This window comes from Toxorhynchites rutilus, chromosome 2 (assembly GCF_029784135.1).
Source record: "Toxorhynchites rutilus septentrionalis strain SRP chromosome 2, ASM2978413v1, whole genome shotgun sequence".
NCBI classification, from domain to species: Eukaryota; Metazoa; Arthropoda; class Insecta; order Diptera; family Culicidae; genus Toxorhynchites; species Toxorhynchites rutilus.
The window spans coordinates 266,124,164-266,142,684 of NC_073745.1; the positions used below are offsets into that span (position 1 = coordinate 266,124,164).

At 39.0% G+C, this 18,521-nt stretch overlaps 1 protein-coding gene across 2 annotated transcripts; it reads right to left on the minus strand.

Annotated features, from left to right (window-relative positions):
- Nucleotides 1-616: 616 nt before the first annotated feature.
- Nucleotides 617-7,616, minus strand: LOC129770534 (uncharacterized). Of its 2 annotated transcripts, none has more exons than XM_055773428.1 (2): nt 7,137-7,616; nt 617-2,534 (listed from the first exon to the last, which is right to left on the minus strand). In XM_055773428.1, the coding sequence occupies exons 1-2, from the start codon at nt 7,151-7,153 to the stop codon at nt 944-946; spliced, it is 1,608 nt and encodes a 535-aa protein (XP_055629403.1). In that variant the 5' UTR covers nt 7,154-7,616; the 3' UTR covers nt 617-943. The 2 variants fall into 2 exon arrangements, with proteins under 2 accessions (XP_055629403.1, XP_055629404.1); XM_055773429.1 differs by having other exon boundaries at nt 617-3,559; nt 7,137-7,611.
- Between the last annotated feature and the right edge of the window lie 10,905 nt (nt 7,617-18,521).

The window sequence follows — 18,521 nt, forward strand, 5'->3', positions numbered from 1 at the left end:
GTAAGAATACATCAATGCACTCACAATTAGTAGCAATTCTCCAAATTTGTGTTTTATTTGTATGGCAGCCACCCCTAAGAAAGGGGGGGAGGGGTATCTAACCACCATAGAAACATTCATTGCACCCTAAAGTTTCCATATGCCTAATTTGGTTTAATTTGCTTGATTAATTCTTAACACCATAGAAACACTTATTGCATCCTAAAACCTCCACATGCCAAATTTGGTTTCATTTGCTTGATTAATTCTCGAGTAATGCAGAAATTTGTGTTTCATTTGTATGGCAGCCCCGCCTGCGAATGACGGATCTCAATAATTGCATGTCCGAATAATAACCTGAAATTATTGAGAAACCAGAGCAGTGGGTCCAAAGCCCCAGAAAAGGAGGATGGTTGTAATAGCTGTTATCCATGGTTATTCTGGAAAGGAAGTAATGGAAGTAAGGAAACTCTTCCTGTTTATATACTTTTTAAAAAAGAGTTTTATTAAATTCCTAACCTACTTATTCCCTAGCCGACGTCCAGTGTGAGAAAAGAGAGCGAGCCACATGGCTGTGGCCTTTTTATTATTTCATTCTGCTGGGTATGCAAGTAATGACCGAAGTGGCGATTACAATATAAAAAATAAATTTATTTTCGCTAAATTTAAAGATTACACATCAACGTTCATACTAAGACTAAATGCTATCTTCTGTTCCCTGCCTTTTTATAATGTCGGTATCTCGCGTCAGCAGATTCCTTGTTATCCGTACGGTCGCGTTGTTTCCAGATCGGGTTCCTTTGAATGATGTCGCGTGGTCAGCCGTTGTCGTCAGTTGTTATGGCTCGCGATTGTCTTGATGGGAGGCCTCTGGATGCAATCTGATCCTGGTTGCATCGGTTGTTATGATTCGTTGTTGCTCTAAGTGGTCGTGTGGGGTACATCTGGTCGTAACGTCTCCCCCCTAAGTTTCAAGCGTCCTCGATTGAAGTTTCGGCAGCTCGATCCATGGTTTCGGGATGCATTTTTGCTCTGCCTTCTTCCCCGGAAGTAGGGATAATGGAATACTTCCGTTGTTTTCAGTTTCGTCCACCTGAGTAGCCACGAGAGGTTCTGGCGGATTTTTGGTTACTTCATTTCTTTTATTACCTTTTTTGTAGAAATATACAGAAAAGAAACAGATAAATGTTATTATGAGGAGGGTTGTACCTCCAATTGTTACCCGGTGTTGTGTGGTGTTCAAGTAAAGTTGAACTTCATTGAGTTCTTCCAAGTTCTGTATTCGTAGCATGACGTTTTCATCGTCAAGATCTGTAAAATTTCCATTTTGGAGGGGCTTGCTGTATATTGGGATCAGGTATTCTTGCTGGTAGGTTACGTCAGGTTGTCCAAAAAATGTGAAATTTCGTATTTTGACGGTACAGTTTTCGGTTTCGATTATTGTGGCATCGCTAACCATCCTTGAATCTCCGCAAGAGTCTTTTACTTCTACGATTTCTGTTGTGTCGATCAGGATGATTCCTTGCTTGACTTCTTTGATTTGTGTTGTTTGTTTTGATTTTACAAACGAGCATTTGGGTGTTTGGTGAGTTAATATTTTATAGATGCAATCGTCCTCAATTAGGTTATTTCCATCGCAAATATCGCATTCTGTTGGTTGGTAATAAACTGTGTTGCCATATTTCGTTACCAGGTTGATGTTCGTATCGATCCGTGAATTGTTAACTCTCAAAGTATGGATTTCTAACAAATCGTACGTCTTTTTATCCAAAATGGGGGTCTTTATTAATATGACTGCTTGATTGTTGCTGATACCGACACTCGCTGAGGTATATTGGAAAATTTCGTCTAAGTAATTTAGCTTTATTGTTTGTGTCTTAAGCCTGTCTAAAATTAACTGTTTTTCCTCCAATGAGAGTATGTTTTTGTTTATCAAGCCTACTCTAGAAAATTCTACTTGCTCCTCGATGTCCTCTAATATGCTGATAATTTTGTCCATATTCCAGATAAGGTTGACGAATTCTAAATCTGTTTTTATTCCCTGTACTGTGTTGTATTCCTTAGTAATTTTTGATTCAATTTTACTAATAGAGTCTGTAATATTATTCAATTTATTTTGAAAAAGTTCATTGATCTGGATTTGTTTCATCTGATTGTTCACTAATTTGTCTCCTTGTGTTTTTAATATTCCCAAACTTTGATGCATGACTATTAGGTCATCGTTATCAGGGTTTCCCGTGATGAGTTTAATGGCTGTTCCTAATGCGTTCATAAGTCCCCTTTTTATTCTATGTGGTAGGAGGCTCCTGAGTTTATCTTTTGCTAGTTTGGTTTTTTCTAGTAGTGTTTGCTCTAGGTGTTCTATAGTTTTAAACGATTTCATGATTTTTTCTATGTTTTCTATATTGTCATTTAATGTATTTAGGTTGATTCTATGCAACATTCTGTCATATCCGATTCTAATCCTTGCTGTTTTGATCTTGAACGCAACCAATCCATTGCTGTTCGTTATTTCTTTATAGTTGGTGGTGCTTATTGTTTTGATGAGTATTATTCTGCAAGAAAAACAAATGGCTTCTTTAATATGGTGTTCATTTTAGTGGTCTTTGTTAATTTTTTATGCGATTTTTATGGATTTTAATGTTATTTGTGTCCTTGAAGGTTAGATGGTTGTCTTCTTTTATGGTAGAAAGTATATAAATGTCTTTATCTTTATTCAACCTTTGACTAATTTTTATGTATTTCGTGTCGTTAGGGTTGAGTGGCTTGGGTTCTTCACGATTCTCATGCTTCTTTTCGAAGGCTTGTTTACGTTTATCTAGTTCCAATTTTACTGCAGAGTGGATTTTGTTGGATTGTTCAATTATGTCAGCCGCGTTCGTAACATTATTTGTGTTAAATATTAGCTCACGTGGTTTTCGTTTCGTCACGGAGTGAAATGTATTATTATAGATGTCGGTAATTATATTCATCCGATCGTTGATCGGAAGTTCATTATATTTTGTTTTTAGTGTTCTATAAAGCTCGATTATCGTTGAGTGGAATCTCTCAACTATTCCGTTGGAATTAGAACTACTCGCGAAATGAATTTCGATTCCGAGCTCGTTTAAAAAGCCGACGAAATCTATTGATGTAAAAGCGGGCTCTTGATCACAAATTATCGTTTGCGGTCTACCGAAGTGCCTGATGTGTTCGGAAAAAGCGCGTTTTATGTCTATTATCGTTCTTGTTGTCAGTGGTATGGCGTTGGCGAATTTGGAGAAGGAGTCCACGATGGTCAGCCATTTTTGGCCTTTCATGAAAAATATGTCCATGTGAACCCGTTCGAATTGTTTTGAGCCGAAAAATGATTTCTGAATTAATTTTGGGGGCTTCCTGTCGTATTTGCTTCTTTTACAAATATGACAGGAGTTAACAAATATTTTCAGTTTTCGCTCGATTTCGGGGAAAAAATATTTCTGCAGGATTTGCATTTTGTTTTCTTTTGCTCCTCTGTGTGCTGCGTCATGTATTTCCCGTATTATGGCATCTTTTTGCTCGTCTATTCTGACATCTTCTAGAAGCTTTTCTGAAATGAAAACTTTGAATTTATTGTTAGTAAAATGTTTACAGTATGTTTCCTGAAGTTGAAGTTGTACTAATGATATTGGAATTTTTAGACAAGATATTCCTCTGGGGTTAAGGTAACTTTTGAGAATTTCGACTATGTCTGCTTCTGTATATTCTGGTTTTACAATAGTGAATCGGTGGTATTTTGGAAATGTTTCTTCGTGTATAGTCGTATCAAAATGATTTATTTTAAAAATTATTTGTGTTCTAAAACTGTTGATTGGTTTTTCGGTACACCATATGAAAAAATCATCACTGGTTTCTGCTGAGTGAACAGTTTCAAGATCAAGTTCATTATTATTTAATTCTTCTGGTTTTATCCTCGATAAAGCGTCTGCTACAACATTTTGGTTGCCAGGCTTATAAATGAGTTCATAATCAAATTCCTCCAATGCTATTTTCCCCCTTATAATTCTTCTGTTAGCGTCTGACATGGAGTAAGTAAGTGGTTGGTGATCCGTAAGAAGTTTAAATTTTCGTCCATAAAGATATGGTCGGAAATGTTTCACAGCCCAAACGATGGCTAGAAATTCCTTCTCCGTCGTGGAATAATTTTCTTCGGTGTTGTTAAGGGTCCTAGATGCGTACGCGATTGGTCGATCTTTGCCTATGGGTCCTTGTGAAAGAGCTGCCCCTATGGCAAAATCGCTGGCATCGGTGGTTAGTATGAATTCCTTCGTGAAGTCGGGATAAATGAGTATAGGGTCCATTGTAAGAAGTTGTTTACATTTCTCAAAACATTCGACTGTTTCTGGGGATATAACGAATTCGGTGTCTTTACGAAGTAGAGCAGTTAAAGGCTTCACCAATTTCGCGAAATCTTTAATGAATCTGCGGTAGTATCCCAGGGTACCAAGAAATTGATGTATTTCCTTTTCGGTTTTTGGAGTCGGCCATTTCTTAATTATTTCGATTTTGTCGGTGTTTGGTTTAACGCCTTCTTCTGAAACAGTGTGTCCAAGATAGTGAACTTCTTTTTTGAAAAATTCACATTTATCTATCTGGATTTTTAAATTTGCTTCCTTTAGTTTTTTCAATACATTCATGAGATCTTTCTTATGTTCCTCTAGGGAACTTGAGAAGATTATGATATCGTTCATATAGACGAGACAACACTTCCCTAAGAATTCTCTCAAGATGCAGTCCATAACACGCTGAAAAGTTGCTGGAGCATTTTTCAGCCCGAATGGCATGCGTGTAAATTCATATTTTCCGGAGTTAATCGAGAAAGCTGTTTTCTCGATATCTTCGTTTGCAAGTTGAATTTGGTGAAAACCGGACACCAAATCAATTGTAGAAAAATAACAAGTTCGGCCAAGTTTATCAAGTATTTCCGTTATTTCCGGGATGGGATATTTATCACTAATTGTCTTTTCGTTTAGTTTTCGATAGTCGATAACTAAACGAAACTTTTTCTTCCCAGAAGCGTCTGTTTTCTTCGGGACAACCCATATAGGCGATGTATAAGGTGATATTGATTCCCTTATTATCCCGTCTCTAAGCATTTTTTCCACTTGTTGTTGGATTTCTGTTTCGAAAATTTGTGGGTATTTATAGGATTTTGTATGTATTGGTATATTGTCTGAAGTCCTGATATTGTGCTTTATCTTATGGGTGAAAGTTAATTTATCCGAGTCGGTATAAAGTATTTCTCTGTTGGCATCTATAACCCTTTCTAAAGCTTTTTTCTCCTCATCGTTCATGTGTTCACTCCTAAAACAGTATTTTCCTTTTGGTGAAATTTTTGGAATGTCCTTCAATCTAAAACAATCGGTTCCAATTTCAATTTCATTAGAGTTCAGTTGTACTGTTCTATTGGGGTAATGACTTTTTATTGCCACTATAGCTATGCCATTTTTGCTTTGGTATAAACCGGGGAGAATTGAAAAATAATCAAATGGAGTTTCTTCCTCAACAAGAAAGCTACCTTTTTGCTTTATTGGTATTTCTACAAATTGGAACTCTTGTTCCGAAATGTTGATTTTGTGGTTTCCTGGAAATTTCTTTTCGAGGTTAAAAGTTTTTCTACCAATTTTCAATTTATTTCTGCCGATGTCCAACTGAGCATTGAGGTCTCTCAGTGTTTCGTACCCTATTAATCCATCGAAAAAATCGTGGAAATCGAATACATAAAATTTTACTTTCTTCCTAATTTGGAAGATGTCAAATGAAGCTGATTTATTGATGTCATGTTTGCCATTGATATTCGTGACGTGAATTCCTGTTTCATCTTTGCAATTTTCGAGTTTAACATGTTTGGGCGAAATATAATTTTTATTGGCACCTGTGTCCATTAAAAATTTTAAATTGCCCTTAGTTGTTTGGATAGTCAGATAAGGAATAAAATTATTATTCTTTATGTTTTTTGCTTTTCCTTTCTTACCATCTGAAAATTTAATTCGTCGCCTTCAAAATAGTCGTCGTCTTCTGATTCTAAAATTGAATCGTTCGACGTCAAATCCGCTTTAGGTTCCGGTTCGCGCACTTCATTATTATGAACCTGCATTTTCGACTGGTACGTCCTCATAGAAACGTCCTCGTCATTATTTACTTTTTGAGATCTGAATCTCTCAGATACGGGTTTATTATTCTGATTGGTTTTTGGATTATATGATTTTTGATTTTGTGAAATTGTCTGAGCCTTCTGCTCGGGAATTCTGTAGGTCGAAGGACCTTGTTTGTTTTCCAATTTTTGCCTGAATGCGGCATTGGAATGTTGCATAGTTATGTCATGGGCCTCTTCTAACGAATTCGGCCTATAGCTACGCACGTACATAGCCAGCTGATCCCCATTCAGTCCGTCTATGTATCTTGTAAGTGACATTAAACTTATTAATTTTATGACTGCTTCCATGGAATTTTTATAGTCTTCCATGTGTGCAGCAGACGATTTGATTGCTGTATCAATCGTCTTAACTTTGTTATAGTATTCTGTGAGAGATGCTTTCCCTTGTTTTACATAAAAAAGAGATTGGATATGTGAGGTGATATCTCTCTTGTCTCCAAACGAGTTTAAGAGAACCTCTTTAATTTCGTCCCATTCCGTAGGGTTACCGGAGGAAATCAAAACCTCTCTTGCTTCCCCGATAATTTTTGACCTAACAACACGTATGATTTGCTTGTAGGTTGGCTCGAATTTATAGTCACTGAATAAATCTAGTGTTTGCTGCGTGTCTTCCACCCACGCGAGCGTTTCTTTTCTATTTCCGCTAAAGTGCGGAATATTTTTCACGGGATCCGGCGTGACGAAATTTAAAAATGGATCCTTCGCTTTGTTTTCTAACTTAGTTATAGTATGAATAAGAGCGGCCTGGTTTTTCGTTAACTCTTGTATTTGAGCGATTAATTGCTCCGCTGTAATTTCCACTGGTAATTCAGCTTGCGCTGTTTTTTGCATTGTTTGGTTCTCTTGCGTGGACATTATGCTGTCTCTATGCTGTTGAAACCGTTCGTGTTTAGAATTTTTTCTTCTTGAAGCAATGGTTGCACTTGTTAGTTGCACTTGATCACTTTTTGGTTAATTAATAACGAGAGTGAAAATTACTTACAGTATCAGTAACCTCATTCCCGGAGTCTGTTAATGTTATCGATGAGCGTGGTTCCGTGAGTTGTTCGGCAGCTCCCGTAACTCCAGCGATGTCCTTTCGCGGATGGTTTCCCAGGAAGCAGCACTACACAACACTTTCACAAAGACTGCGCCAGTAATGACCGAAGTGGCGATTACAATATAAAAAATAAATTTATTTTCGCTAAATTTAAAGATTACACATCAACGTTCATACTAAGACTAAATGCTATCTTCTGTTCCCTGCCTTTTTATAATGTCGGTATCTCGCGTCAGCAGATTCCTTGTTATCCGTACGGTCGCGTTGTTTCCAGATCGGGTTCCTTTGAATGATGTCGCGTGGTCAGCCGTTGTCGTCAGTTGTTATGGCTCGCGATTGTCTTGATGGGAGGCCTCTGGATGCAATCTGATCCTGGTTGCATCGGTTGTTATGATTCGTTGTTGCTCTAAGTGGTCGTGTGGGGTACATCTGGTCGTAACGTGCATATCGCATACCGCTGACGATGGATGTGCCGCGTGGCGTGGTATACCGGCTGGATTTCCTAACGGCTCCCCTTTTAGTCGAAAGTCGTCCTCGGCTTTCCTCAATTATCTTGCTGCGGTATGAACTTAACCCTCGGTTTCTTCTGAATATATTCATCTACAATGTCCTCCATACTACCCGTTGACGTGTCTCCCTTGATAACGATTTTGGTTCTATTGCATGATGGAAGTATGTTTTTGATGACCAAGGTGAAAATGATTCCAAGGATGATTAGAGTTGTAACGGAGAATGAACCAAAGGATATCCACTTGAAGGTGCGCAAACTTCCGTGTATGTTTGTCGTCGTCAAGTTGAGCTTGTGCAGGTGTTCTCGATGATTTAGATGAAGTTTCTGTAAGTAGTCTAGAGGCATGCGATTGATGATTTCAGTGGCGTTTACCTTTAACCCGGTGGTTGGAATAAAAGACGTTGCAGGTCCTTCAGCGTCGAGATTTGTATACTCCTCTCCATTTAGGTGGATAGTACATCCGGAGAACTGAATTAAGAAAGATCCCTGCAAGTCTTTCGTGTGTTTAAAACAGCTTGAAGACATAGTCATGTTTGCATCATTTACAACGATATTGGCGTCGTTGATTTTCTTTACAAAATTTTGACCATACGTTTTCTCAACCATACATTGGGCAGAACTTCCACTCATTAGTTGTTGAATGCATGCTCCTGCTACTTCTAACTGCGACTCTTGGCAAATGTAAAGTCCTCTGGTTTTAGGACATAAATTTTGCATATGGTAAGATTTGGGTCCTTTTAGATAGTAGTTTGAAGATAGATGAACACGTGTACCATTGGTTATGACTGGTTCGATGTAGTGTAGCTCATAAATGACATCCTTAATTCTTGGAACTTTTAAGGTGTAGATAATTGAATGTGAGGTTCGAAGAACATAAGCGCTGGCGATATCCATAATAGTGCCGAAGGAATCTAGTTCGAAATTGTTGCTGGTGAGAAACTGTTGTGCTGCGAAGATTTCTTCTGGGCTGATGAGGCGGCTGCTTGGTATATTAAACCTAGCTAAAGTTATAGCCTCCTCTACTATCTCTAAATTCTTGATGAGCTCATCTAAATTAAATAAAAGATTAACTGATTCAAATCCATCCATTGTTTCATTATATGACTTGTAATAGTCGGTAGCTAGCAAAGAGATAGTTTTTGTTAAGTTATTGATTCTTTCTTCAAATTGCTTGTTAATTGCTGTTTGCTTATTATTTTGTTCAATTAGTGTATTGGTAGTGGTATTAATGATTTTCAAATCTTCGGCATCCGGGCTGCCTGATATATATTTCCAGGCTTTTCCTAGGGTTTCCCATCGTCTGAATCGTCTAATATTTGGCGTTTTCAGTTTTTCAAAAGTTATTAACAATTTTTCTTGTTTAGATTTTATAAGTGGGCTTAGGATGTGTCTATGTGTTATCTTTTCATTTGCAATTACAATCAGTTTTTCAATAATGGATTCAATAGAACTTACATTTACACGGTGGATAATTCTAACATAGTTATGGCTTATTCTCGCAGGTCCTAATGACACAACAGCTAGAGGGTTTTGATTTAAATCGTGTATGCGGACATCGCAGTGTCCGCCCTGGAGTAGTAGACATAGTCTGGAAGGAAGATCATATAAATGAGGGGTTTAGATAGGAGATCTTTTGATGCTTTTCTTGTGAATTTTGATGTTTGTGTCGTCGGTCACTGTCTTGTCCGTTTCAGTTTTGATGTTTATGAGTCGATATCTGTGTCCGTGAGGCGTTGGATGTGCTTTACATTTTACTAGTACTTGTCTATTTACCAGTTTCTTGAAATCGCCCTTTGATATTATGGGTAATTTAGAATTGTGATTGTTTGCGTCTAGGGATATATTGTCTCTAGCGGTCTGAAGTGTTTTGTTTTTCGAAAGGTTGATTTCGTCAATGTTAAGGGACGATGAATTTCCAAATATTATTTCTCTAGGTGTGAGTTTTGTCGTCGTATGCTTTGTCTCGTTATACAGGGTCGTTACCAAGACTAGGCCCTGATAAAGTGAAAGATTTTCTATTTTGTCTCTATTCGCCATAGACATTTCGAGCAATGTGTTGTGGAAACGTTCCACGATTCCGTTGCCATTACTGCAACTCGCGAAATGAAGAGATATACCAAGTTTGTGTAAGAATTTGTTAAATTTTGCATTTCTAAAACTTGTGGCTTGGTCACAAGTGATCATTTTTGGTAGGCCGAAACTTTTAAAGTATTCAGTCAGAGTCTCCATTAACTCATCGGCAGTTTCATTTTGAATCTTGTAAATTTGCGCGAACTTTGAGAACGCGTCAACGAGGGTTAAAAATTTTTCACCCTCTTTGACATAAACGTCTATGAAGACATTTTCAAACGGTCTTTCATAAATTCTTCTACCAATCGGGATTTTGAACGGTTTTCGTTCATATTTGGCAAATTTGCAAGATTCACAGTTTTGTACAAATACCTTGACCTTAGATAACATCCCTGGGAAGTATACAGATTTCTGTAGCTCACTGTATGTGAGTTTCCATCCTCTGTGGTTAAAATTATGACATCGTTTGATGAATTTCTGTTGGTCCGCTGATGACATCAAATCTGGAAGTTTGAGATTGGGGAGCCGATCTGGCGTAGTGGTAACATCCATACCTTTCACGCTGAAGATCACGAGTTCAATTCTCACTCCCAACATTCTTCCAAAATTGGAAGTAAAAAGTGACGAACCAGCCAAAAGTGTTGAAAGTCACTATAATACAGATATATATATAAAAAAAAAAAAAAAGTTTGAGATTGGAGAAGTTAATTTTTAAGGTCTTGCTAAATGTGTTATTAATTATCCTTTGACACGACAAAGAAATGTCGAGTGGCGCAAAGATACCGTTATTCGTTGTTGGATCCAGATAATCCTTCAAAATCCTTGTTAGGTCTCCATCTGAATATCCATTTCTATGAAAAATGTGTCTTACTTGACCTGGAAAAGTATTATATATTATATGTGGGCTCTTAGACTTATCCTTAGTAATTTTTAATATAAGCTGGTTCTTGTATTTGTTGATAATTTCTGGACCATATACTTCGTGATTTTCAAAGCATTCGCTTTCCAACGTTTGAAGATTGAGTTCCATGCGGGGAATCCTGGAAAGCCCATCCGCGACTACGTTTTGCTTTCCTTTCTTGTAAATGATTCGAAAGTCGAACTGTTCCAGATAAAGCCGTTGTCGGGTCACTCTGCCAGTGGCGTCTGTCAATTTTAGCTCTTTTGTTAATGGTTCATGGTCCGTGTATATAGTAAACCATCAACCAGTTGCGATAACACTGCCCCAATTGCTACGTTAGAGGCATCCGTAGTCACAATAAAAGCTTCGTCAAAGTTTGGATAGTGTAATAGCAAATCCTTAGTCATTATATCCTTTAACTGTTTAAAGGCTGTTTCGAAATCATGAGTTACATCAAACGTTTTACTTTTTCCGCGTAATTTCGAAGTCATTGGTTTTGCAATGGATGCAAATTTTGGTATGAATCGGCGGTAGTAAGATACGGTTCCCAAAAACGATCTCAACTCCTTCAATGTCCTTGGGATTGGCCAATTTTTGATCGCCTCTACTTTCTTTGGGTTTGGTTTAACTCCTTGAACAGTAACGAGGTGCCCAAGAAATTCAACCTCTTTGCGAAGAAACTCCGACTTATTGCACTGTACCTTTAAATTGGCTTCTTTCAGAGTTTGCAAAACTTTAGTGATATCTTGCAGATGATTCTCCAAGGAAGGGGAAAAGATAATGATGTCGTCCATATAGACGAAACATCTGATACCCAGGTGTTTCCTCAATACAGAGTCCATCAACCTTTGGAAAGTAGCGGGCGCATTCTTCAACCCGAACGGCATGCGAATGAATTCGTATTTGCCGTGATCTACATTAAAGGCAGTCTTGGGAATGTGAGCTGGTTCCACTTCAATTTGATGGAAGCCGCTTGCTAAGTCTAACACGGAAAAATATTGAGCTTTTCCTAATCTGTCAAGGATCTCGCTGATTTCCGGTATAGGGTATCGGTCAGCGGGTGTGACTTCGTTTAGCTTGCGATAGTCAACCACAATCCTATATTTCTTTTTGCCTGAATTGTCGTCTTTTTTGGGTACGACCCAAATCGGAGATGTCCACTGTGATGAGGACTCTTGAATAATCCCGTTGTCTAACATCTTCTGAATCTGTTCAGAAACAATTTCTCGAAGGTGGTATGGGTACTTGTATGTACGCTGATGGATGGGTTTTTCATTAGTCGTGTTTATAGAATGTTTTACCTCATGAGTGAAAGTTAACCTTTCGCTTTCATTGAAAAATATGTCTTTGAATGGCTTCAGGGTTTTAACCAGTAGGCGGATTTCTTCTTTGTTTAAATGATCGGCAGGAAATTTTAGTTTACCTGTACTGCATTTGTCTTCCAACAAGTAAGGATCATTATCGAATGGTTTTAAGTTGTGATTTCTTTTCTTTCCATTTGCAGACAGAAATACTGTTGCCCTGTTATCCTCGGCTACATATAAGCCAGGATTTACAGTGACATTTGAGTTGATATCTGTTTCATGCTCAATTAAAAATGTGCCATTCGATGTAGTACGAATCTCACCAAGTTTTTCACGACACTCGTGGAAATTTATGTTTGAAGGATAGTACGTTGTGAAAGAGTACTCTCTGTTACCAATTTTTAAAAAATGATGTGTTGTATCAATGATTGCGTTCATGCGCGCTAAATTTTCGTAGCCTATAAGGCCATCGAAAAATGGATGAAATTTAAACACGTGGTATGGCAATTTTTCACTGAAGGATTCTGCAAACAAATTAGCATGTACAACGCTATCTATTACAAATTTACCATTTTTGTTTGTTACAACCGCAGGATTAGATACCTTGCTAGCGGTTTTGACATGTTCCGGATTTATATACGACTTATTGGCCCCTGTGTCGACCAGAAAGTTTAAATAACCTTTCGAAGTCGTAAAACGAATGTATGGTATAAAATTCAAGTTCGAGAGTTTTTCAATCTGACCACGTGAAAATTTAGTTCATTGGATTCCACTGCGATATCTGATTCGTCGTCATCGTCATCGTCATTGTCATCGTCCGAGTCATTGTCCACTATGGCGCTTTGCGCTCCATTTGATTCATTATTATTATGCTCAACCCGCGCTCTGTATTGCTGATATGGTTTCTTATGTTGTTGTTGTTGTTGTTGTTGTTGCTGTTGCGGTGGGGGTTTATTAAAATTTAATTTACTTTGGTGTGCTTGATTTCCGAATGCTTTTGGTTTTACCGTCCCCTTTGCGCGTGTCTCGGCGTTAGCATTAAGCATAACTGCTGAGTGTGCTTCATCGAGTGTAGAAGGTTTAGAATTTCTAATAATGGACGCAAGTGGCTCCCCTATATTGTCCAAATATTTTGAGGCTGTTATCATCTCGATAATTTCGTTTGGTGAAAGCGGGTTCATTTGAAGATTAGCCTTCAACTTAGTATTGATTTCTTTAACCTCGTTAAAGAATCTCGAATTGTTTTTGTCACCTTTACGGATATGGAATAAAAGTGAAAGGTTAGTAGTAAAATCTCTTTGGTCACCGAAGTTTTCGACCAAAATTTTCTTAATCCCCTGTAAAGTACTGGGATTCCCGTTGGCACATAGAATGGTGCGTGCCTCACCTTTAATTTTGTTTCTTATTGCTCTGAGATAGAACATGTTTAATGTGTCAGGAGCACCCTTTCGTCCCTTCACTTTAAAGGTATCGTATAATTCGTCAACTTCTTCCAACCACGAGTTTAATTCTCGTTTGTTGCCCGTGAACTCGTACAAATTTTTGATGGGATCTGGCAGGCGATAAAGATCGTCATTCTGCCCCCCGGCGAGCATTGTTTTAAGCTCCTCAACCGTGTTACGGAGCTGCTCAATTTCACTGCACTTTTCGTCTGGCATTGTTTCGGTAGTTAAGTATAATTAAATGTGTGTACTTACACGATTATTTCCAGCATTCGATATGCTGATATGTAGGCCCTGAGGAGGCGGGCAATAGTTGTCGTTCTGCTAGGGGCGATGTCCAAGCGATGCTTCAGAATGATTATTCGGTGCTGCTGCTGGTGATCACTACTAAGCTTTCACTGTCACTTTGTCACTTTTTTTCCTAAAACCTCCTGATGGGTATCCTACCGGCTGCGCCAGTAAGGAAACTCTTCCTGTTTATATACATTTTAAAAAAGAGTTTTATTAAATTCCTAACCTACTTATTCCCTAGCCGACGTCCAGTGTGAGAAAAGAGAGCGAGCCACATGGCTGTGGCCTTTTTATTATTTCATTCTGCTGGGTATGCATATCGCATACCGCTGACGATGGATGTGCCGCGTGGCGTGGTATACCGGCTGGATTTCCTAACGGGATAACCCCTAAACCAAGGTGTGAAGCGACCCGTGCCGAGGGATGAATGGTAAGGGGGGTTTCAAACCTTGCCGTTAACGGAGCCTGTGGAGCACCAGGGCACCCTCCACAGTATCGTCTGCCCTTGCTGCATTAAGCCGGTCACTGATGCAGTGGACCTTCTTTACCGCGAGACTCGTGGGACTTCTATGAATAATCCACATCCAAATGAACAAAACGAGCGGTCGAAAATAACGCAGAACACTAAGGTTCTGCAAATAAATCTCCATCACGCTAAAGCAGCGTCTAGCGTGCTGTCTAGGAGGTTTATTGAAGACGCTATGGATTTAGCTTTAATTCAAGAGCCTTGGGTCCACAAAGGAAGAATACTTGGTATTCATACTGGTTCATGCAAGTTATTCTACGACGACAAGCATGACTCCCCAAGAACTGCTGTTCTAGTAAAAACAAATATTAATTGCTTTCCTATAACAGAGTTCATTCAAAGGGACATCGTCGCGATCAGAGTTGAGATACCAACCGCCAAGGGAAGATCCGACATAATAATTGCGTCGGCTTATTTCCCTGGTGACGTACCTGAGGCACCTCCCCAAGAGGTTGCGGCGTTCGTAAATTATTGCAGAGAAATCAAAAAAGACTTCATCATCGGCTGTGATGCCAACGCTCATCACACTTTGTGGGGTAGTACTGACATAAACAGTCGAGGTGACTGTCTTTTAGAATTTCTCTCTTCAAACAACATTGACATTGCCAATATAGGCAATGAACCAACGTTTATAAACGCTATCAGACAAGAAGTCCTGGACCTAACACTATGCAGTCCGGTAATTTCTTCGAAAATACACAACTGGCACGTTTCGGAAGAGGCGTCTTTGTCTGATCACAGACACATTATCTTCGAATGGGATGGTGGCTTGACAGTACAGAGAGAATATCGTGATCCAAGAAAAACCAACTGGGAACGATATTCACTTGAACTCGAGTCAGAAACTCTTAACACAAGAATAAGGTCGATTCAACAGCTCGAATCAACTTCAAAAGAATTAAATGATACGATAGTTTCAGTCTACAACAGTAATTGTCCACTTAAGAAAGTTTCTTCGACAAGAAACGTTCCATGGTGGAACAAAAGGCTCGAGCGGCTACGTAAAACAGCGCGGAAGCTGTTCAACAGAGCTAAAATTAATTCGGATTGGTCTCAATATAGGAGCGCCCTAACCGAATATAACAGAGAACTAAGACGATCTAAACGAAAATCTTGGGTAATTAACTGCGAAAGCATTGAAAGTACCCCAATCGTTGCAAGACTAAGCAAGACTCTTGTAAAAGACCACTCGAACGGGCTAGGTTCCCTCAAAAAGGACGACGGTTCGTTCACAAAATCTCCCTCAGAAGTATTAGACTTACTGATGAAAACTCACTTCCCGGGATCTACATCGGTTCATTCTGATACCAGTCCTAGCTACAACCGCGACATGAAATGCTCTCGAAGGTATTCTCAAAGTGCAAAGGATGTCGCAAAGATAGTTGCTGGAATGGTTTTCACGAAGGCCAGAGTAGAAAGCGCGGTGAGATCCTTTCAACCATACAAATCAGCTGGAGGCTAATAGAAGCGCTCTAAAGCTAAAAAGATATAAAAAAATATTAGACGGGAACAAAACTGGTCACTTGAGCATCCTGAATCTCTTACCCGTTGGACCAACCTCAGAGATGAACAGCGATTGGATGGAACCAAGGACCAATTATGACATTCCATACAGAGTGATCAAACTTTCCCGTTCAGTATGGGATGAGGGTGGTCCCGATGTTCGTAATGGTTCAATCCTGTTCTATACCGATGGGTCGAAAATGGGTAACAGAACAGGTGCTGGAGTGTATGGTCCCAGAATAAAAATTTCTGTAGCTATGAGGAACTGGCCAACGATTTTCCAGACAGAAGTAGCTGCAATAATAGAATGTATAAATGTCTGTCTTAAAAGAAATTATAGACATGCTAACATTTGCATCTTCTCAGACAGTCAAGCAGCACTTAAAGCCCTCAATACTTTCAAGTGCTATTCAAAAATTGTCTGGGAATGCATTTGCCTCTTACGACAACTGTGTCAGAGAAGTTCGGTACAACTATACTGGATTCCTGGCCATTGCGGTATAGAGGGAAATGAACAAGCAGATGAACTCGCAAGACGCGGCTCAAGCTCACCCTTCACTGGTCCAGAACCATTCTGTGGAATTTCTGAATGTGTGTTGAAGAGTGAGCTGAAGAAATGGGAAGACCGGGAAGTAATGGCCAACTGAATGGCTGTACAACTCAACCAGTCAAAAAAATTTATCACGACGAGTATTAAAATTACTCAACAATTGCTGAGTCTTAATAAGAAAGACTTCAGCACATTCACTGGTCTTATAACAGGACACTGTCCGAGTAAATACCATCTCAAAAACATAGGTTTAGTGCAAGATGATATTTGTCGCTTTTGTAATGCCGAAAGCGAAACCTCGGAACATTTGCTCTGGAAATGCGGAGCACTAACAAGACGCAGACTTCAACACCTTGATAAGGCTATTCTGGAGCCCAAGGAAGCTTGGTCTGTGTCGCCGATCAGGACTATAAATTTTATCAAACAGAATTTTCCTGATTGGCACCTATCTCGCTATAGCTTTCAGTCTACTTCTTCATCAATAAGCAGTGGATAAGCTTGAAGCGTAGTACAAAAAATGGGGCATACCACAATAGCTCAAACTAATGGACGCAGTGGTTCACACCCAACAAGGGAAAAAAATGACAGCCCCCCCTTTGAGTGGAGGAAGGACTGTCTAACCATCATAGAAACATTTATTGCACCCTAAAACTTTCACATGCCAACTTTGGTTTCGTTTGATTGATTAATTTCCGAGTAATGCAAAAAATTGTGTTTCATTTGTATGGCAGCCCCCTCTAAGAGAGGGGGAAGGAGTATCTTATCACCATAGAAACATTTATTGCATCCTAAAACCTCCACATGCCAAATTTGGTTTCATTTGCTTGATTAATTCTCGAGTAATGCAGAAATTTGTGTTTCATTTCTATGGCAGCCCCCCCTTTGAGTGGGGGAAGGACTGTCTAACCATCATAGAAACATTTATTGCACCCTAAAACTTTCACATGCCAACTTTGGTTTCGTTTGCTTGGTTAATTTCCGAGTAATGCAGAAATTTGTGTTTCATTTGTATGGCAGCCCCCCCTTAGAGAGGGGAGAGGGGTCTCAAAATATCACGAAAACCTTCCCCGGCCCAACTTTCATGTCGATCGGTTCAGTAGTTTCCGAGTCTATAAGAATCAGACAGACAGACAGACATCACTCCATTTTTATATATATAGATATATATATATATATATATATATATATATATATATATATATATATATATATATATATATATATATATATATATATATATATATATATATATATATATATATATATATATATATTATTGTCAAGATCATGGCGTTTGCAACGTCAACAGAAAAGTACGGATGACGGATAGATTGATGGTATGAGACTGAATATGAACAAGACAGTCACGTTTCGATACTGGATATGCTACGCTGAACATGCTCTCAAAGAATGAGGCAACCAGGTTAGCGGCGTCCGTGTCCGTGTTGGCCTGGACATCTTCCAAGATAACATTGCGTGGGATGCGAGTTGAATTTTTTCCGACTCTTCACGAAGTCCCAAAAGCACGATGAGTTTTTCGTAACACTGGCCTGGATCTTGGACAGATAGTTATCGTAAGTGGATTTTAGTACTGACTTGTAATGAGCTTCAATATCACGGAGATTTACGCGGTTGCTCTCGGTTTTTGATCGGTAGAAACGGTGACGGGCCTTTCTCTGGACAATACGGAGATGCCACCAGGGTTTGTTGGAGTTGTGAATTGCTCGTCTTTTTCGTGGGACATTGTCATCAAGTACTGAAAAAAGCTTGTCGTAGAATTTAGAAACTAATCTGTCCAAAGATCCTGATTGCAATAACATGTCCCAGTCATCCAATACCACTTTGAGCCGCCCAAAATCGCAAGAGTGAATGGCATAACGAAGTTCGTTATCTACCACTCTTTGTTCCACAAAAACATCACTTCTCTCATCGAAAAGCAAGACAACAGGTACATGATGATTGTCGACGGGCAGTAGTGGTGCAATTGACTCTATAATACCGAGCTGCTTTGAGTGACTTACGAATATGATGTCGAGAAGTCTACCGTTAAAAATGGAGATAGTTATTATACATCATGCGGAAATGTATTGTAAACGTGAACTAATTTAAAAGCAACCTTATTTAAATTATGTGAGTTAGACTAGTAAATTGTTGGAAAATGATACACGGCCAGAACATGAAAATCGTCCAGATAGTTCCTGCCAGGTCGGTAATCTTCAAACGCAAATCT